Here is a 20,223-nt window from a genome sequence, read left to right on the forward strand (position 1 = left end):
AGCCTTTTTTCACATTTTAACTCATATAGTAAGAAAAGTACAGGTTTTACCAATAACAAATGTACCAGTACAGTACCAGGGCTCTGAAACCAAAACATCATTTACACCTTTTCTTTCTGTGACACATCAAAATGTGTGCTGTGGGAAAAGGCCTTTACAGTATATAATGAATGTGTAGTAACGAATACAGTACTGCATGTTGATGTGTTAGTGCTTATATATCACATATACTGGATACTGTCATTGCACTGTAAACACATAAAGTATATGATTTAGGTGCAACTTAAAATTTACAATCACACTGGTTATAGTGTGTTTTCTGACAGGGGAGGAGGAGGACTGGGGATAAAAACTGGCCTGGGACAGTCTCTGGGGCCTCTAACACCCACCTAGATACACCACCACCCATACAGACCATGTCACACTGTCCAAGAATTAAGTAGTATACAGAGATTTGATTTCTTAAATTAACTATCATAATTTGTGGAACTATATATGAAATAAAATACCCCTTTACAATGTTATATTCTGCGTAATTATTGTAATACATTTATGTAATTTTGTACAGTATTGTTATAATATGTATTTACACTGTGTTAAATCAGATTCTATGGTGATTTTATCTCTGTAGGTTGTTATGAAGTGGAAGAAATATAAGAAAAAAAGCTGTTCTTATATCCGACAGACCACACTACCACTTACACACAGCACAATAAAAAACCACCATATAACTGTCAACACACAAACAACTAAAGAATTAGTGTCAACAAAAACATTTATTGTCGTCCCATTTGCATTGTATTACAGGTATTTTAAAGTCTCTATGGGCTATTGACTGCAGGTAGATCAGAATTCAAGCTGGGCCTTACAGCAGCAATGTAATTACTTTTAATGGCTTTTCTTCCTATTGAATCCCTCTGTAAGGTCTGAGCTAATCACAAAATACTGAGTACTTTGGTTAATTAGCATATTAGGTTTAGCAGGAATCATCTTATTTTTCCATCCATTATCCATTTATCCCTGTTGTCTTCTGCCAACCAGCTGCAGATCCCTGACTGGTGTGTTCAGTGGGCTGTGGACTAGATTTATATCACGCCTTCCTATTTACTGTTACACACACACATTTGTTCTCTGCATTCAGAGTCAGATAATGTGGACCTAAACAGATTGGAAATCTAGCATATAGAAAAGTTCAATAAATACGCTTATTGGCTTTCTGGCAGAGAGATAGAGAGCAGATTGATACCACTTGCATGTCTGTACTGTTAAATAAAGCTGCAGCCAGCAGCTGGTTAGCTTAGCTTAGCATAAAGACTGGAAACAGGGGGAAGCAGCTAGCCTGTCTCTCTCAAGTGGTAACAAAATATATATACCAGCACATCTAAAGCTCAGCTGTTAACACATGTCCTTGTTTGTTTAATCTGTACAAAAACAAAGAGTAAAAACAGACTATTTCAGGGGGGGTTGTGCTATTTCTCGGCAGCAACCAGTAACTTCCTGGAGTCTCCATTGGTTGCCCGGCAACAGTCAGAAACATACTGCCTGTCAAACTGCTTCTTATTGATTTTACACTTCAATTTGTACAGATTAAAAATGGATATAGCCTACAGTGTTTATTAGTGAGCATTAGAGGTGCTTGTAGGCAGATTTTGTTATCATTGGACAGAGCCAGGCTAGCTGTTTCCCCCTGTTTCCATTCTTTATGCTAAGCTAAGCTAACTGGCTGCTGGATGAAGCCTTATAACAGACAGAGTGGTACTGATATTCTCATTTAAATCTCCAACAGAAGGCAAATAAATGTATTTCACAAAATGTACAACTTTTGTTTTATTTAATAGACATTGAGTGAGACCTACCGTAAGTTATGCTAGATAGTTTTTGTTTTGTTTTTTTAGTTTTTATTTTTATTTCTGTGTCATACCAAACATTTGGCTCATCTCACATGGGGTTACAAGACATCAATATTTTACAAAACATGTATCTTCCAGTAATACATAGTATACAAGGTATACACACAAGTATGTAGAAAAAGAAAAGAAACGCAAACAAAAAAATGAAACAATACAAAACAAAAATCTTAAATGAACTGTTCACAGAAAAGAAATTTAACATATCTACAGATGATCTCGATAAAGGGCTTTTTTTTCTCTTCTCTCAGGCTTTCTCCAAGTAACTGGCCTATTTTATATGTTTCATATGTGAACAGCCAACTCAGTCTTATTGATTTTCTCATTTGACTCTCCCACATAGGGCAAATAAACGTATTTCATAAAATGTCAAACTTTTCCTTTATTTAATTGACATTGAATGAGACCTATGTCATGCTAGATTTTATTTTTATCTCTATGTCGTACTAAATATCATCTTCTGGTAGTATACAAGGCATATACAGAAGCATGTGGGAGAAGAAAAAAAAAGAACAATACAAAACAAAAATCCCAAATTAACTGTTCACAGAGAAGAAACAGCTACCTCAGTCTTTGTGCATCATCCACATTTACAAAATCAGTATCTATTTGTATCTTACTAACTAAAATACTACGCAATTCCTAATAAAATGACAGTAGAAAACAAAATGAAACTCATTTTCTACATCACTTAGACGGCACATTGGACAAACATTTTACTCGGTAATATTACATTAACTGAGATTGTGCACGCGCGCTCTGCATCCAGCAGCATCCTCTCTCCAGCCCACCTGTGCACGCGCACGTCGGGTCGCCATGGGGTGTTGGAGGAGGGGGGCGGGGCCAACGTACTGCTGCAGCTGTCCATGGTTGTGTAGTGGAAGCCAGAGAGAGGGTCCGGGTACGTGCGAGATGCAGCCATAGTCACGCCACACTGTCTGAAATTATAACCTGCTGGGATCGTTAGTTTTGCAGCGCATCAGAGCCGACTGAAAGGTGAGCCTCCTCGTGCATTTTGATTATTTATTTTGCCTCGAGACACCGGCCCCTTGTCCTTGAAAATTATACTGCTGACGATCCTCATCCCTGTCTTGCATCAAGAGCAGGCCAGGAAGCAAACCAACATGGATGCTGTGCGCTATAGCAGTGCTGCTGCTGATGATGATGCCTGTACAGAGATTAATGCTGCCAGCATCGTATCCACAGTCTAATCCTTCTTATTGACATTTCAATTCACAACCGATGCGAATCGAAACAAAAGGGGAAATTTGACTATTTTGGGTGAAAATATACAGGAATAAACACTGAGCAGTGACTATTCATTTGTGTCAAGATGACACCCATTTGGAAGCAGCTATATAATCTTAGGAAGAGCTTCACCCCCTTTTTTTCCTCCTTGCAGCATCAATTCGATAAAGCTTGCTCTCTCTTGCAGTGTGCTTGGCTGTCAGTTACTGATTCATTTACAGCAGCAGAGGCAGTCGGTGGTCCTGCCAAGATGTCACAGTATAATCATGTAGGAATGTAACTGGACAATTAAATTCTGGAAATCTGTGAACATTAGATTAGTGCAGGAAAATGTAATAATCCATTTTTTATTTATTTTTTGCCCTCATGTCTCTTTCTCTTCTCTCTATTTCACACAGAGCTGAGTCTCTCCACATATAGCATACAGGACAGTTGTATCTAACAGAAGCAGCATTGGATCAGCTGTTGCCTGCAGTCAGGAAGATAACACAGGCCCTTCTTTAGTTGAAAAGCTTTGAACAGATGTATATAATGATTAAAAAGCTATCCTAACAAAGCAGGTCTGGTCCCACAATGCTTGCTTATGAAGCATGACGTGCAGCCTGAGCGGCGCCTTTTTAATCGTGCATTTCTGTTGTCCAGCCTGTGGACGTGAGACATCATGGCCGAGCAGCAGAGGCAGCGCTCCCTGTCCACCGCTGGTGAGTCTCTCTACCACGTGTTGGGAGTTGAAAAGTTGGCCACAGCTGACGATATCAAGAGATCTTACAGGTGAGGCACCACCTCTGTTGACTCAACCTCGCATAATCGCCGCACAAAAGGGTTTGGTCGCCCGCACTGTCAATTATGATTTCCATTTGATCATCATCTTCCGCCTTTCTCTTCCGCACAGGAAACTGGCGTTGAAGTTCCACCCTGACAAGAATCCTGACAACCCAGAAGCGGCAGATAAGTTCAAGGAGATAAACAATGCCCATGCGATTCTGAATGACCCCACGAAGCGTAATATTTACGACAAATATGGTTCTCTGGGACTATATGTGGCTGAGCAATTTGGAGAGGAGAATGTTAACACTTACTTTGTCCTCTCAAGCTGGTGGGCGAAGGTAAGACTGGGAAAAGGCCTGGATTATTTACTATTTGCGCCATGATTTCCATTTCCTGCATACACCTCTCTTCCTGTTCTTTGCCCACACACTCACTATATACTCTGTCTCTTTATTCTTGCTTCCTCCCATGAATCTGCTTGCCTGCAGGCTCTGTTTGTATTCTGCGGCCTGGCCACTGGGTGCTACTTTTGTTGCTGCCTGTGTTGCTGTTGTAACTGCTGCTGTGGAAAATGTAAACCCCGGCCTCGGGAGGGACAGGACCAGGAATTTTACGTGTCCCCAGAGGACCTGGAGGCTCAGCTGCAATCTGATGAAAGAGGTGAGAATGAACTACCGCCGCGCGTCGCCTTTTTTAATTTGTTAGAGAGTCGTTAACAGGAAGAGGCTCGATGCTTAAAATGTTGTTTCTGTCTATCAAACAGAGGCCGGTGGGGACCCCATAGTCCTGCAACCATCTGCGACAGAGACAACCCAGTTAACATCGGATGGTCACTACTCCTACCACACTGACACCGGCTTCAACTAACCCTCCACAGCCCCCGTCAATCCTGGCCTGCCTGCTTCCCTGCTCCACCTCAGTGAATGAAAGAGAGAGGCAATCCATCTTTCCACTTCAGAGAGAGAGAGAGAGAGAGCCATGCAGAGGAGAGGGACTAGTAAGCATGGCCCTATGAAAGGAACTAATGAAGTCACATCCCTTACGCCCCTCCCTGATTGGTCCACTACTTATTCCTCCCCCCGCCCCGCCCCGCCCCGCCCCGCCCCGCCCCCTCCCAGTACGAGAAGAAAAGAGAAACAAATAAATTGTTTCCTTTTCATTTCTTCTTTTGTATTTCTTGGCCTTTAACCGCACAGGTCGCCTACCCCACTACCCCTCTCCCATATTTTGCATCATGGTGTAGCATGCACTGTTTCTAAAAAAAAAACATGGTCTCCAAATTTTCTTTTATCTTTTGCAGCATTTTTACTTTGCAAGGTTCATAACGTACGTACGTATATGTGCAATATGTTCATATGAGTACAGTTCACAAGGAAGGAGGGGTGAAGTTTACGTGATATTTTATGCTAAAGGAGAGGAGAGCCGTGGCTCAGGGAGGGAGGTGTTGGTTAGAGAGACATCTTTGTTGGCTTAAGTGGTCAGTGCCATCGTTAAACCCTCAAGAACAGCGTTGTCATGCACATAATCGTCACTTCTGATTTGCAGTCAGTAACGTTTTAGTTGAAAATGCCACCGCTGAGAGTCAGACCTACAGTATATCTTTGGCACCGTGTTTGTCTTTAGTGTGCTCCCCTGAGTGTTTTTAATGTGAACCATGAGGTTGTTGAGACACAGAGCTTTATTTATTTGTCAGTTTATCATAAACGCCTGCTGATGTAACAGTTCTACTGTAGTTATTAATTAGTGGCGGCTTTTCATTCCTCTGCCTCAGCTTTATTTCTGTCCATCATTGCAGGATATAGACTACTTCCCCTTGTCTTTCCTGCATCACCGAACAGGTTCACATGATAGTTAATTTCAAGGTAACTTAAATGTTGCTTCATAATGTCTTGCATTATTTTTATAACGTGAAATGTTTCAGCCTACGTGGATGATTTATTTAAAAAGGAAGCGACAAAACAAAATAAGATGTTGCTTTGTTTTGTTTTATATTTTTTCCGTCATACTAGCAGTCACGTCTGATTTATTAAAAATGGTGACATTGAATTCATAAATCAGAAGCATTAGCGTTTAAAGGAAACTCTAACAAAACACAGATTATTAATATTTAAATAATGTAGTTTTTCAATAGTGGATGAAATATATCTTTAATTTATAAAGTATCTAAGCTTAAGGAATTTTGCTTTTGTTTTTTGTTTATACTGATAGCAAAATGTATTTATTTTTGGACATTTCACAACTTACTGAGTCTGAAACATGTTAATTTCATTTAATTATTGCATTTTTTTTAGTTTACTTACTGATCTTGTGCTGTATGAAGCCAAGGAGCTCCAGGTAACCCAGCTGACTCTGTTCAGAGCTGTTAACAGGAAGAAATCACAGATCTCTATCAGCGGCAGCGCTCGTTCAGAGGGTGACATGTTTTTAGCTCTGAGCTGTCTTGAATATATTAAGTAGTTAATGTGATACGGGGAAAAAAAGAACATGTTACTTTGGGAAATAAAGCTGACTACAGAATATCCACACGGGGATTTTCTGAGCGGTGAGGAATATGATTTTTCATCATGTTTTTAGTCCTTGTGTTTTGAACTGAAGTCTGATGACTCTGACATTTTGTCCAATGCTGTGATCGTTTATCATTGTTGACTTTTGAATCCATGTAGAGTAAGAAGCTCGTGAGGCATATCATCTGTGAGCCAGTGCTATAGGCAGCTCTGAGAAAAATGACTCTAGATTTTTCATACTATTGAATTTGCATATATTGCCACACGTTTGCAAAATTGCCATAAATCGCCATGAACATCTTTGCCACTTTGTCAGTTTCATAACTGCTAATAATGTGTTTCAATGGTTTACAATTGGTGAGCTCCTATTGCCCACCCTCTGCTATTAACGGTATGGATGTTGACCTCTGTGGCCCTTGTATGATGTTTCCTGTAACCCTTGATGAAACATAGATGTACCTGTCATGGCTTTTTCATTGAGATACTGAAAAATGCTACTGTAAATGTTCTAAGTTGAATGCACTGTGTGTTTAAAAAACTATAATGGATCAATGATCAGGAAATGACTCCATAAAAAGTATATAGTATATAGTGTAACTATAGTGAAATGGTTATATGATGCATTTTTGGGAATTTTATTTATTTCATACTTTGTCATGTTTCAAATGATGATTGGCTATCATTTTAACTGGTATGGTGTTGTAATGTAACCATTAAATTGTGCAAGGAAAAGGTTTAATGGTTAAGGTCGCTTGTACATACACTTGGCCCATATAAAGTATAAACCTTAACATTTATGTTGTAGCATGGTAATTGTGTGTCTGGAAGAAAACAAGTGGATCATTGATCTGATTTGCTGTTGTTGAATAAATGTTCCTGAACATTTTGACTTGTGTCCTTATGAGACTGTCTCATATCTCAGCACATGTCAGGTTTAGTTAAGTTTATTTGTCAGCAACCATGTACAAAAAAACATCTTAAATCACTAAATCTAACTACTATTTTCATCTCCGTCTCCTCGTCACTGGCAGGTAGATACAAACATGACTACTAATTATTACAAATAATTCAAAATACTAATTTAATGATACATAATAATCAATAGACCCAACCATGTGAAACATAAATACTCATTCCCACTCAGCTCCTTCCAACCATGTACAGAAAATGATAGTCATAATAATAACATTAGTTCCTTTAACATCCACAGATGTCTTTAAAAGGTTCAAATCTTACTGACAGGATTTATGAAAGCTGCAGTGGAACATATTCAGCAAAAATGCACATACAAAATATGCACAGACATTTGAGACATTGATTTACTTTCTTTGTGGTCTATCAAACTTGTAACCTCATCTCTATATCCTGTAATAATGTCTAAAACTCAATATTAAAAAATGGATCACAAAAATACTCTTAAAGACATGAACATTGGTGGTAATAAAAGGTGAAGCATGTATGTTACGACTCACAGCAGGCAGGTCTAAAAACATTCATATATGTATTTATTAATTACAAATGTCAAATTATGAATTTACACTTTTATTTATTACACTTAATAAATTGTGATTTATAATTACTTGAAGAATGTAACTGACACTTCAAGGTTTAAGATACACAGTAATTTAAGTGAAACCAAACATGTGATTGCACACACGTTCCTGATGTAAAATCTCCATCCTAAATTTACCAGCTGTCTTGATTTACCGCTGTTTTGTTGTTTATTGAAGAGTAACATAACTGATCAGTGAGTTTGTCTAATGACATAACCAGAGAAAATTAAAAGTTTTCAACTTTTTGTTCACATGCTTTTACAGGAGACTCATCACTGTGTTACAGTGTGGTGGTTTTACCAGCAGATGGAGACAAGACTTCTGTTTTACAAACTATTGTGTGATGTAAATGACAAAGGAGAATTTACATACTCAAAAATTCCAACTTGTATTTGTTCACTTGAATCCTTTGAACTAGAAAGACAATTATCTTGCTTTATAAAGGCGATTTCATGTAAAGTTAAAAGTAGTGACTGCATAACTCTCATCACACAAGCTTCATGTTGAATTATATACTCAACTCAGATTTTAACTGTCTGTGAATAAACATCATCGGTCATTTTAAAAAAACATCATCAGCCAGGATTTATCAAGAGGGCTTCTCCTTTTTTAACCCAAAACACTGGTCAATTTTAACTTATTACAACTTGTCATCAAATGCCCGTATACTGTAGAAATAACATAACACATAATATATTTCTCACTTGTTTACACATAGTATTAATATCAGTGGTGACTAAGCACATTTACTTGATGTGCATATTACCTGAGTATTTATTTATATGCTACTTTATACTTTTATAACATTTTAAGGAAAATATTGTACTTTTTACTTCACTTCATTAATTTGACCGAATTACTGCAGATTAAGAAGTTACATACAAAACACATGATGGATTAAAAAACACCATGTATTTTTTTTTTAAAAAATACCAAAAACTACACAACATATATAAAGTAGAAAAAAATGCTTCTTCATGATTAATTTCAACGTTAAAATGCTGCTTACACATGAATGCACCTGTAATAATAATCCAGTAATGTAATATATATAATAATGTAAGACTTTTCTGCATAACAATACTTTAAGTACATTTTGCTGGTAATACTGTTGTACTTTTATTTAAATATGGATTTGAATCCAAGACTTTTACACAATGCTATTATTACTTTTACTTTATTTAAAGGGTCTGAATACGTCCACTGATGAGTGTAAACAGCAACAGTCCATTTATAGCCTCAGTGATCCTGACTGTGTCTCCTGCTACAGTCTCAGCTGAGCTGACTGGATGGAGGCAGCAGGCTGCTGCTAGCTGGTCAAAACACTCCGAGGTGAAAGGAGCAACAATGAGCCGACAAGGTAAGACCATCCCACACTGGTTTTATGGTACTCTACGGTTATTTTTACACTAACATTTGGTCAGTTTTAGTTGAATGTGTTTATAAGTGAGTTTATTCTGCCGTCGACGCTAGCCAGCGTTAGCTCTGTATGCAACAGGTAACTGTTAGCCGCCTAGCTTCAGCTAGCAGATACAGTGAAGTTCAGCACCGCGGACAGCTCCGGTTGTATTTACTTTGTTATAAAAACATAAAACCGACGATTATCTGTGGCTAACAAAACTACTGCAGCTTTAAACTTTACTGACTCGTTAGACAATGATGTGTCTTAATAAAGTATGCAACAACTATTCAAAATGTGCCTCAGAAAATGTCCCGTTCGTTGGCTGTAAGAGTCATTCACGCTGTAATCTAAGTAGAGCTGCAATGATGTGTCGATTAATCGATTTGTCCACTATTACATTCATTGGCAACTATTTTGATAATCTATTAATCGTTTGGAGTCCTTTTTTAAGATATAAATGTCCAAATTATCTGATTACAGCTTCTCAAATGTGAATATTTTCTGGTTTCTTTAGTCTTCTGTGACAGCAAACTGAATATCTTTGAGTTGTGGACAAAACAAGACATTTGAAGACGTCACCTTGGGCTTTGACAAACAGTGATCGACATTTTTCACCATTTTCTGACATTTTATAGACCAAATAACTAATCGATTAATCGGGAAAATAATCAACAGATAAATCGATCATGAAAATGATAGTTAGTTGCAGCCCTAAATCTAAGGGTGTCCTATGCATTAGTTATACATACTTGTTCCTATTTACTTACTTACTACTAATAGTTGTAAGTAAAAGGAAAAGATCTCTGTGTGCCCAGCTGAGCTGCAGTATCTTACCATTACAAAGTTATGTTGGTATTGAAGAACAGGATCGGCTTTGTCAGTCATGTGAGTAGGGCTGCAATTGAGTATTTTCTAACAAACTTTCTCCATTAATCAATTTGTTGTTTGGTCCATGAAATGTCAGAAAATGGTGACAAACGTCAATCAGCATTTCCCAAAGCCTGAGAAGAAGTCCTAAAATGTCTTGTTTTCCCTCGACCAACAGTCCACAACCCAAAGATGTTCAGTTTACTATCATAAAAGACTAAAGAAACCAGAAAATATTCACATTTGAAAAGCTGGAATCAGAGAATTTGGACTTTTTTCATAAAAAAAATGACTCAAAATACTTGGCGATTAATTTAAGAGTTGGCAACTCATTGACTAATCATTGCAGCTCTATATGTGAGCGAAATAAAGTAGAAATTTTAATGCATTTTGTTTTGTTTTGCCATTTTATTATAATTACAGAAGGAGAATATTTCGTAAAACTAAAAATGATTACTTCCTTATGGAAGATGTTGAAATTTATGAAAATACTTTGTGAAATGGACATTTTTGGTACATGTGAGCACCTGGTCATTAAGATTAAATGTTTTAGATATAGATAGCATTTATATTGTTTTTTTAATTGTTTTTCTTGTTCCATACAACACTCAGTATGTGGTTTGTAGTAATGATTTCATGAATGTCAATCATAGGAAGTTGTTCTTTATTTGTTGTATTATTGCATGTTATGCGCTCCCATGTAGGATGGATTATTTTTAATGGTTTGACATGAAAATAAAAAATAATTCATTCGTTCAGTAATATCTATCTATCTATCTATCTATCTATCTCTGTCTATCTATCTAATATGTCGAATATTTCCTCCTCGTGCTGCTTGGGAAGGTTTTAGTGGGACTTCACCATCCATGAACTTCTCTTCGAGGGTAGTAGGAAATGGATGCTCACCCACAGATCTAACAGAGGAGGACATCGACAATCTACAGTTTGAACTTGCAAAGGTGATGCAGCTTTTTTGGGATATTCATCACTTGTTACAAAACATTATCATGTGTTACAAAAAAATATGTTTGACATCATGTGATCTCTGTTGTCTCTACTGAATGAACCATTTTGTGTTGTTTTGTATTTTTCTCCTGAACAGATTGAGGATGAAATTCAGACCTTGCGGCAGGTGCTTTTGGCCAAAGAACACTATGCAGCAGACATCCGGAGACAGCTGGGTTTGAGTCCTCTCAGTAACATCAAACAGAACTTGTCCAAAGGATGGCAGGAAGTCCAGACTTCAGCCCCGTTAGTGAATTTGCACCCTCATACACATTGCATGTTTACACTGGCTCTATAGCTTTCTTTAGGCTATAACATGACTTTAAATAGTAGTGAGGACTCCACTACGCACCTTTATAGTCTTACCTGGTTTACATAAGACCTCTAACCTCTCCACTGGCAGAACATTTGCCACGCATTGCCTTTGTGTGACGTGGTTACATAACCTCGAAAAGCACGCTAATGACAAATGACTGTCGTGGTCTGTCTCCAAAGTAATAATCTGCCAACATGTGCGTTTCCTGCTCTATTTTTCAGATATCTCACTGCTTCTGCCACTCTGGACGACATCAGCAACTCCAATGTGTGAGTGATGGTTTTGTGTTTGCATCATATGATGAAGAACATTTGCACTGCGTTTCATGCCGCAGGGGTTTCCCAACGTTTTTGTCCTGTGCTAACATGTTAAAGAGGGATCCCTTCTTAGAGACAAGTGATGGGATTTTCTAGGTCAAATAGGATCGGTGCCCTGTTAATAGCCTTACAGCCTGACTTAGCATGAGGAGCAGTAGTATTAACAGACAACGGCAGGACTGGCCTGAAGCGTTTGTTTGAAACAGAGTGAGCAAAGGATCCTCTGCAGCCAGATGGACCACAGCCATTGACGTACATGTGCCAGTTGTTAAATATCTGTCATAAGTGTGTATGAAATAATACCTTTGTGCTCTCTGTATGCATTAGAGCTGCAACAATTAGATGATTACTTTTGTATTGTATTTATTTATCGGGACAGTTTTTAATGTAAATGATGCACTGTTCCAGATTTAGCTTCAAGCTCATTTTCATCTGCAGTCCCTTACAATTAAAACATATAACAGCAATGATGAGTTGTCAACTACTAAATTAATCACCAAACATTTTGATAATCGATTAATTGTTTGGAGTCAGTTTTTAAGAAAAACATGTCCAAATTCTCTGATTTCAGCTTCTCAAATGTGAATATTTTCTGCTTTCTTTAGTATTCAGTAAACTGAATATCTTTATGTTGTGGACTGTTGATCTGGATTTCAGGATGTAATCCTGGACTTTGGGAAACAGTGATTGTTTGACATTTTATAGACCAAACAATTAATCAAATAATCAAGAAAATAATGGACAGATTAATCGATCATAAAAATAATTGTTGCAGCCCTAGTATGCACTCTCCTGTTATCTAAAGGTCGCAGGTGTGATGGCAATGTTGTGACTTTCCTCCATTCAGGTTCTGACTTCTGTTACTTCTTTCTACCTGCAGATACATGAGGACCCGGGAGAGTCTCTCCTATGCAGGCCAGGTGACGTCCTCTGCGTTGTCCAGTGTGGGTGTCGTCATCACCAGGAGACTGGCAGAGATGAGGTACACTCAGAACTGGCTTGGCTCCTCGCTCCTATTTTTTAATATGAAAACAAAGCAAACAATTTTCTAATTTTATTTGCTCAAATTTAGCTAATTTTGAACTATTCATGTTGTTACTTCTCAAGGATTTAAGTCACAAGTGGTATCAAACTAAAATGAGTACTAAACATTTCCCCGCTGTAGGCTTGAAAGGTTGTTTTAAAACGTTTGAACTTTGTGCAGAATATCTGTTCAAGTTCGAAGGCCTCCTGTCTTGTGTTTTTGTTCAGCCAGTAAACAACAGTAATCCAATCACACCAGTACATCTTAACATCAGCGGCGGTAGCTGATAAGTCTGTTGTTCTCATCCGTGTGTAAACTGACGCTGGTGTGACGTTATCTCTGTGTCTTTCTTTATCTTCATGCTGCAAACTCAACAGAGCTCTGCCTCTTCCAGTCCCACCACGGTAAGCTTTGTGAGTGGTACAACTAATTGATCTTATTGTTGTGAAGCTGAAGGGTGTGTGTGCACGTGTGTGTGTGTGTGTGTGTGTATGTGTGTATCCTGACGAGACCACCTGTCAAATTGAAAGTAGAATACAGGGATTTTAAAAGGAGTTTAATCTTTATACAACTGTGGTAGCTGTTTGATAATCATGCAGTTCATATGAATATGGTATCTACTGTATGAAACATAAGGATGAGATTGAAATAATTAATGGATTATTCAAGTCATTGATTGACTGAAAATAAATTGTCAGCAATTTTGATAATCAATTAATAATTTAAGTCACTCTTCCTAAAAAATGAGCATTTGCTGTTTTTCTAAGTTTTATATCCTTTTAAATCAAATATGTTTGAGTTTTGGACTGTTCAGACCAAACAAATGTCACATTGGGCTCTGGTTTCTCTTTTTTCCCCACTAAATGAACAATAATCAATGATTAATTAGATTAACAAATAATTAAAAAAAAAAAACAGAATCATTGATAATGAAAATAAAGTTAGTTGCAGCCAAACACAAGAAATATGTAACATTTTTAATAAATTCTGGGGTCGATATTTTGGGAAACCGCTACACTGTCCAACAGTAACAAAATCTACCTCCCACCTCCCTCCCTTTAAAGTTCACTAATTAACATGTTATATTTTGTTTGTTTAATCTGTCCAAAAAACAACAAATTGCCATTTTATGGAGGGTAATGTGCAGGACTACTTCGTGACTGGTAGCCATTACCAGGCAAACAGCAGAGTTACTGTTCCCAGCCAAGAAATAGACAATTTCCAGTTTTTGTGATAAGCTAAGCTAACCAGCTACTAGCTGTAGCCTTATATTGAACAGACAAATATGAGTGTGGTATTTATCTTCTCATCTAACTCTCCCCCAGAAATCAAATAAGCGCCTTTCCAAAATGTTGAACTTTTGATTTATTTGTCATTTTTAATGCTCAAACATCTTTCCTCCTCTTCCTTGTTCCCATCCCTTAACGTGAAAGCTCCCTGAACCACACCATGAGCGTGCCGACTATGAGGTAAAAAAAAAAGTCTGTCATTGCAGTTTCTATATTTATTGCTTATCGCTGTATTTGTGTTGCTCAGCTAAAATATTTGTCTTCATATTTCTCTCTAGACACTCCTCTACATTCAAGTCTTTTGAGGAAATGGTTGGCAATGTGAAGGTGAGTTTGTTAAAACAGCAGACACATAGTGCACATAGTTAGAACTGCAGCTAATGATTATTTTCATCATCGATTAATCCATCAGTTATTTTCTTGATTAATCGATTAGTCGATTGGTCTATAAAATGTCAGAAAATGGTGAATAATGGTAAAAAATGTTGATTATTGTTTCACAAAGCCTAAGATGACGTCCTCAAATGTTTTCCACGGTCCACAACTCAAAGATATTCAGTTCACTGTCATAGAAACCAGAAAATATTCACATTTGAGAGGCTGGAATCAGAGAATTTAGAATTTTTTTCTAAAAGAATGACTCCAAACAATTAATTAATTATCAAAATAATTGATTTAATAGTTGGCAAGTAATCAATGAACTGACTAATCATTGCAGCTCTACACACACAGTGCTCTTATATGAATGTTGATCTCTTGTTTTTGTGTGTGAATCCCACAGGAGAAGGTGACTGGCAGTCTGACAAATAACAGAGACACCTCTGGGTTTGAAAGAGGATCCTCACGCCACAGCACATGAGATGGACCCGTTTAACAAACCACAATGATTTTTCATACTTTGTAAAGTTATGAAATAATGTTTTATTTTTGCTCCCTTGTCTGTGTAAATTTGTCCTCAGTTATTTTTGACTGTTGTAATAATACATCAGTAATCATAATCAGTTTGTATTGTAAAATTATTTTGAACTCCAATATCAAAAATGTAATTTTCATTTTGACATGTGAGTGCAGTAAATCTATCATAAATATGCTGAATTATTTGGAATATGCATTCATTGACATTAACTGGGATATTTAAAAAACAGGAAAAACAGATTTTTCAATTAAAGTCATTTGAATGGTGTGTGGTTTTTTGTTATTATTGGTCATGTAAGTAAATCAAGTTACTGATGGTGTTGTTTTTGTGTGTGTATATTAGTAACCAGGCTACAATCATTGGTGGTCTTATTTTATATGTAGCCTGTAGGTGGCGCTTGAGGTCCCCACTGTATTAACAGGTGTTTTCCCTGCACGTGTTCCCTGTTTTGTTTAGGATATATAAACTATGTGTTTCTACCATTATACTGCATGTCAGGGGTCAACAAGTAAGTGAGGAACAACAGAATTAGAGCAAGTTATATGAATACAAATTCAGCAAAAATGACATGTATATGAAAATGTATCCTGTGTTGCACCATCAGACTAGAGATGAGATAGTAGATAAGGTTTTAATGTAACCTACGAAAGTGAAAAGTTCAGCTTTTTTCAGGGGCCTATCACTGCTTTATGTTCACATTTATTGAAATCAAAAGCTGAAACCTTCAAGAAAATGCACCAGGTCCTGCTCATAATGGCCTCTTGCTTTAGTACAAAAACATTAGTGTTATATTCAACTTATTTTCTTATTATTTAGATTTGACATGTCAAAGTGACGGCTGTTAGTATAGTGTGAGGGTGACCTATGTCAAACTATGTAGGAGGGCAAGAAAACAGTAGTTCCCTGACCGGGAATCGAACCCGGGCCGCGGCGGTGAGAGCGCCGAATCCTAACCACTAGACCACCAGGGAAGGCTGATACGCTGAGCCGTTAGCACAAATCTTATAGATAAAAATCGCTACGCTATAATGTACGTCGTGGTTTATACAAACGTTAACCTGTCACGTCCGTGTATGTGTATGAACTGCATAAATATAACATCATAAGCTAAAGATATCCATGCCACACCACCTGAGATTTAAAAACAGTGCAAGTTTCCCTTCGCAAGACCATAAATTAGCTTATTTACGGACTTTATTTAGTTCACTATTTCTGAAGCCAGTAATACTTAAGCGTTTCTTGTTGTTGTCAGGATGACATTAAACGTTGTCAGAATGACATTAAACATAAATCACGTCACATAACGTCAAACATGTTAAACCCGCTCGTCCGAGATTGTTTTATTGATTTAGCCTAAATGTGTGTGTCTCTGTCAGTTTGTCTCCACTAAAACTAGCGAGAAAACATCGAGGTTACGTAATTTGTCATCAGGGGGTTGAATAAAACATTTGTGCTAGAATGAATCAACCTGAAGGGCGATTTGCAAAACTCTCGCGAGATCTTAACCCTAACCCTAACCTTAACCCTAACCTTGCGAGAGTTCGTCCCTTCGTCTTATCCGACCTAAAGCCTGTTCAAAGCCTCCTCTTGTCGCGTGTCATCGGGTTCCCGTCCCGGTCCCGTCTGGCTGAACAACAACAACACGTTCTCTGTCCTCGAGCTGTCATGTTCCCGCCCCGCCCCGTGTCTCAGCTGCGCGCGCTGGGGCCAGATCCTATAAAAGCCAGTGGTCAGTCTGCTTTGATTTAGAAACAGCAGCAGAGTTGTGACCATAGGGGTCATCACAGATATTTTATCCCCAAATGGGACACTGTAACAACTAGCACCTCTTCTTACTTCAAGCCATCCGAACCTTACAACCGCACCAGGTGCCAACTACAGCATCCTCATCTTACAGGTGGGTAAAAACAGTTAAATTAAAGTTTTTGTAACGTTTAAAACCTTTCTTTTCTATATGTTAATGTAGATTAAATATGACAGCTTTTCAAGAAAGTTGTCAGTGTTTCATCACAGTTATCTCACTAGAATGCAAAGGTAGTTTTTGCACAGTTGCACAATTTTTTAAAGCTTAAATGCTTCAGAAAATGTTCTCTAGTGAGGAAACATACCTGTTATTTGCACAGGTGTCATGTTTTTTAAATGTTTGCTTAATTTATCCTCTGCAAGGCTATGCATACAAATAGGCCCATAAACACTTTTAATTAAACAAATAAGTATAATGTAAGTATTTTTTTTATGTTTACTGCATAATTGGTGTGTTTATGCATCGGCTGCTGTGTCTATTTAGGCTACAAGGTGCAGACATTTATTTGCCTGTTCCTTGAAATCCCCAAAGCCATCTGCTGCTCACCTTGAGTTAAGCTTTACAGCTTTTAACTGGTTCTCAGGCTCCAGGCTGTTAACTTTTATTACACTTATAAGAGTCAGGAATGCATTTTCTATTGTTAATGAATTTATATTAGTTAAATGTAAATAAATATTTATACTTGTGTTGTTTTAATTCAACACATTCAGTTGTTTAACATCCTAGAAATTCTCAAAAAAGTTATATTTTTGTTTTTGGCATTTGAAAAGTCAGATATAGTTTCTTGGCTGACCTCAGTCATACTTTGACATCTACAAACGTCCTCTATGAGCAGGACTGCAGGTCAGTTTTTTTCCAGACACTTCAGTGATCATGCAGCCAGCTCGTGCACTACGCTACCAGCTGGACTAGTGGACACGCTCTCACACAGCTGCACACTCTAGTTATTTGAGACATGGGAAACCAGATTCTCAGAAGCAGCTGCCTCTGATTTATCACTGTGCGCGGAAGTTCCGTGGACGGGAATGAAGCACAGATGGCATGAACGCACATGGCAAAGCTTCCTTGAAATGAGTCCAGAGTGACATGTAATTCTTTGCAATTCAAGTTTGCTTACTCACCTTATGTCTCCACTTTATGTCATAACTAAAAAAAACAACTTAACAATATACAGAAAATGCAAGGGATATAAAATAAAATAAGATAAACTAAACCAAAAGCAGGAAATAATGGTGAAAATGTAACAGCATCATATTTTCATTTTATTTCCAGCCTAATAATACCTCTGCTTCTGTGTCTTCTTCAGGTTACCATTTTCCATCTTTGAGCGGTTTTCCACCTAAGGTCGGAGAAAATGGCAGCAATTCCATCAAGTGGTTCCCTCATCGCCACCCATGATTACTACAGAAGTGAGTCAGACGTGGCCAATATGCATTTAAATTGTATTCATTTCACTACCAGATTAAATCTGTAATTGTTTTTCATTCTGCATCTTCAGTCTTGCATGTCTTTCCCCCCCTCCTGTGGAAGCTTTAATGAGATATCCTTGAGTTGAAATGTTGAAAATGGAAATGTTGTATCTTTGTTTCCAGGGCGCATTGGGTCTACCTCCAGTAACAGCTCCTGTGGCAGCGCTGAGTACTCAGGAGAGGTCATTCCACACCCTCCAGGTATGAAGTTTTTGAAAGTGTGAAAAAAGTGAAGTCTCCTTGCATCTGCATACAACAGATTTCCAGTCTGACATTCGTTTTGTTCTCTACAGGACTTTCAAGGCAAGATTCTGGACACTGGTGGACCTCATTTTTCTTTGCAAAACCGAACCAGCCCGGCATGCAGAACGGATCTGAAAATCAAAAGTGAGTGTCCAGTGTAATATATGAACATAATAAAGTCAAACAGGTGCTCTTATCTTTGATTTATTTTGTTTTGGGGGTTAAAATTGTGACATCTCTCTGTGTTTCAGAAACAGAACCTACACAGTGGCCGACGGTCAGGTGACCTGCATCGCCAGGGAAATGGTTCTGAACAGACAAGTCAGCGAAAGCAGTGAAAATGGAAAGTTTGAACCATCGACCCCTCTGCCAACTCCCTCTTCCTCCTAACCTTCGTCCCCCATGCCTATCCCCCCCCCCCCCGCACTTCCCTCATTCTCAACTTGCCGTCATCAGTCCAGCGCTGAAGATGGAGATGATGAGGATGATGATTTTTTTTACCTTTAGCAAATGAAGTTTGGTTTTCCTTTATTGCTTATGTATAGTTTATTTTTTATTATGACGAAAAGTCCAAAAAAAAATTCAAGTATGTAAAAAGTTTTTTCATTTATTTCTTCTTGTGACTGTTAATAATAATAAAAAATAATAAAAAAAAAATGCTTGCAGTCAGTTCTTCATTTGTGATTCATTCATCCCACACAGCTGTTAATATACTTTACAGCTGCAAAAAGAAACAGTTTGTGCATCATATTATCATTCATTATTTAGGAAAAACATGTGACAGAATCTGTTTTGTGTTTTTAGCAAACCTCAAATCTCCCAAACTACATTTTTTACCTCTTTTCATGTGATCCACAAAGCAGAGCAGCTGGTTTATAACTCTGCAAGGAAATACATGCAGCCTACTTACCGAACTGATCTAAGCTGTTTAGCTTGAATATGATTAGCAGCTTGCTATGATACAACTTGCATAAGGTCTCACCTTAGCCTGGATGTAGGTCAACAGCTTAGGTTACGACTATTATACGATAATATTGAAACGCTTTCAATATGTTATGTTTATATGTTTGCGTTAGCAGTTTTACAAATGATTAATTGGAAACAGCAGGCAAAGATAGCTGACCCCTGATATGTCTGCAAAAAACATTTCTGAAAGCAGATCATTGCTATCAAAGACCTGCTGCATAGTTTATCACACATCCTGACATAATAACTGCACAGTATAAAAATAAAGCAGTCTACTTGATGGTATTAATTCCCTTGCATGTGCTGGAATTGCTTTTAAAAGCACTTTTAAATGTCACAGCACCTTGTTGTAAAAGATTAAGTCTGTTCGTATTACAAAAGCTACAAGGAGAGAGCTTTTAATGCTATTTCCTGCAATTTGCATTTTTCTTCAAATGCAACATGTGTTCATAGTTTTTGGACTAAGCCCTTCAAAAGACAGCCATAAACCTTGAATCCTTGAATCCTAAACCTCTCGTAGAACCAGTGTCTTGTGAAATTTTCATACATGCAGAATTCATTATCATTTTGGACCTTAAAAATATCCTGATAATTGCGATGACATGCACCACTGGTAACTGTTGGA

The 20,223-nt window shown here is 37.7% G+C and overlaps 3 protein-coding genes and 1 non-coding gene across 5 annotated transcripts; 3 read left to right on the top strand and 1 right to left on the bottom strand.

The window, feature by feature from the left end:
- The first annotated feature begins 2,750 nt into the window (after window positions 1–2,750).
- On the top strand, window positions 2,751–7,316 carry dnajc5aa (DnaJ (Hsp40) homolog, subfamily C, member 5aa). The gene is made up of 5 exons (XM_067592991.1): window positions 2,751–2,903; window positions 3,798–3,926; window positions 4,048–4,261; window positions 4,412–4,583; window positions 4,687–7,316. Exons 2-5 carry the CDS (start codon window positions 3,817–3,819, stop codon window positions 4,788–4,790), a joined length of 600 nt encoding a protein of 199 aa, XP_067449092.1. The 5' UTR covers window positions 2,751–2,903; window positions 3,798–3,816; the 3' UTR covers window positions 4,791–7,316.
- A 1,855-nt stretch (window positions 7,317–9,171) lies between these two features.
- LOC137184888 (tumor protein D54-like) lies at window positions 9,172–15,383 on the top strand. Of its 2 annotated transcripts, XM_067592992.1 has the most exons (9): window positions 9,172–9,340; window positions 11,093–11,208; window positions 11,352–11,500; window positions 11,792–11,839; window positions 12,768–12,869; window positions 13,289–13,315; window positions 14,345–14,380; window positions 14,479–14,527; window positions 14,982–15,383. In XM_067592992.1, exons 1-9 carry the CDS (start codon window positions 9,187–9,189, stop codon window positions 15,057–15,059), a joined length of 759 nt encoding a protein of 252 aa, XP_067449093.1. In that variant the 5' UTR covers window positions 9,172–9,186; the 3' UTR covers window positions 15,060–15,383. The 2 variants fall into 2 exon arrangements, with proteins under 2 accessions (XP_067449093.1, XP_067449094.1); XM_067592993.1 differs by lacking the exon at window positions 13,289–13,315.
- A 632-nt stretch (window positions 15,384–16,015) lies between these two features.
- On the bottom strand, window positions 16,016–16,087 carry trnae-cuc (transfer RNA glutamic acid (anticodon CUC)). The gene has a single exon. It is a non-coding gene; the product is annotated as a tRNA-Glu (tRNA).
- Window positions 16,088–16,845: 758 nt separating this feature from the next.
- Window positions 16,846–19,297, top strand: ppdpfa (pancreatic progenitor cell differentiation and proliferation factor a). The gene is made up of 5 exons (XM_067592995.1): window positions 16,846–17,013; window positions 18,227–18,329; window positions 18,513–18,590; window positions 18,683–18,776; window positions 18,884–19,297. Exons 2-5 carry the CDS (start codon window positions 18,275–18,277, stop codon window positions 19,020–19,022), a joined length of 366 nt encoding a protein of 121 aa, XP_067449096.1. The 5' UTR covers window positions 16,846–17,013; window positions 18,227–18,274; the 3' UTR covers window positions 19,023–19,297.
- Window positions 19,298–20,223: the final 926 nt, after the last annotated feature.

Source organism: Thunnus thynnus, chromosome 6 (genome assembly GCF_963924715.1).
Source record: "Thunnus thynnus chromosome 6, fThuThy2.1, whole genome shotgun sequence".
In the NCBI taxonomy this organism is placed as follows: Eukaryota; Metazoa; Chordata; class Actinopteri; order Scombriformes; family Scombridae; genus Thunnus; species Thunnus thynnus.

Bases quoted from the DNA above. Each gene is read 5' to 3' on its own strand.
- dnajc5aa (XM_067592991.1), top strand. From the start codon at position 3,817: ATGGCCGAGCAGCAGAGGCAGCGCTCCCTGTCCACCGCTGGTGAGTCT. The intron at 4,262-4,411 runs GTAAGACTGGGA...GCTTGCCTGCAG, and splicing joins TCTCAAGCTGGTGGGCGAAG to GCTCTGTTTGTATTCTGCGG. The intron at 4,584-4,686 runs GTGAGAATGAAC...TCTATCAAACAG, and splicing joins GCTGCAATCTGATGAAAGAG to AGGCCGGTGGGGACCCCATA.
- LOC137184888 (XM_067592992.1), top strand. From the start codon at position 9,187: ATGAGTGTAAACAGCAACAGTCCATTTATAGCCTCAGTGATCCTGACT. The intron at 9,341-11,092 runs GTAAGACCATCC...CTGCTTGGGAAG, and splicing joins AGCAACAATGAGCCGACAAG to GTTTTAGTGGGACTTCACCA. The intron at 12,870-13,288 runs GTACACTCAGAA...CAAACTCAACAG, and splicing joins AGGAGACTGGCAGAGATGAG to AGCTCTGCCTCTTCCAGTCC.
- ppdpfa (XM_067592995.1), top strand. From the start codon at position 18,275: ATGGCAGCAATTCCATCAAGTGGTTCCCTCATCGCCACCCATGATTAC. The intron at 18,330-18,512 runs GTGAGTCAGACG...CTTTGTTTCCAG, and splicing joins CACCCATGATTACTACAGAA to GGCGCATTGGGTCTACCTCC. The intron at 18,591-18,682 runs GTATGAAGTTTT...TGTTCTCTACAG, and splicing joins GGTCATTCCACACCCTCCAG to GACTTTCAAGGCAAGATTCT.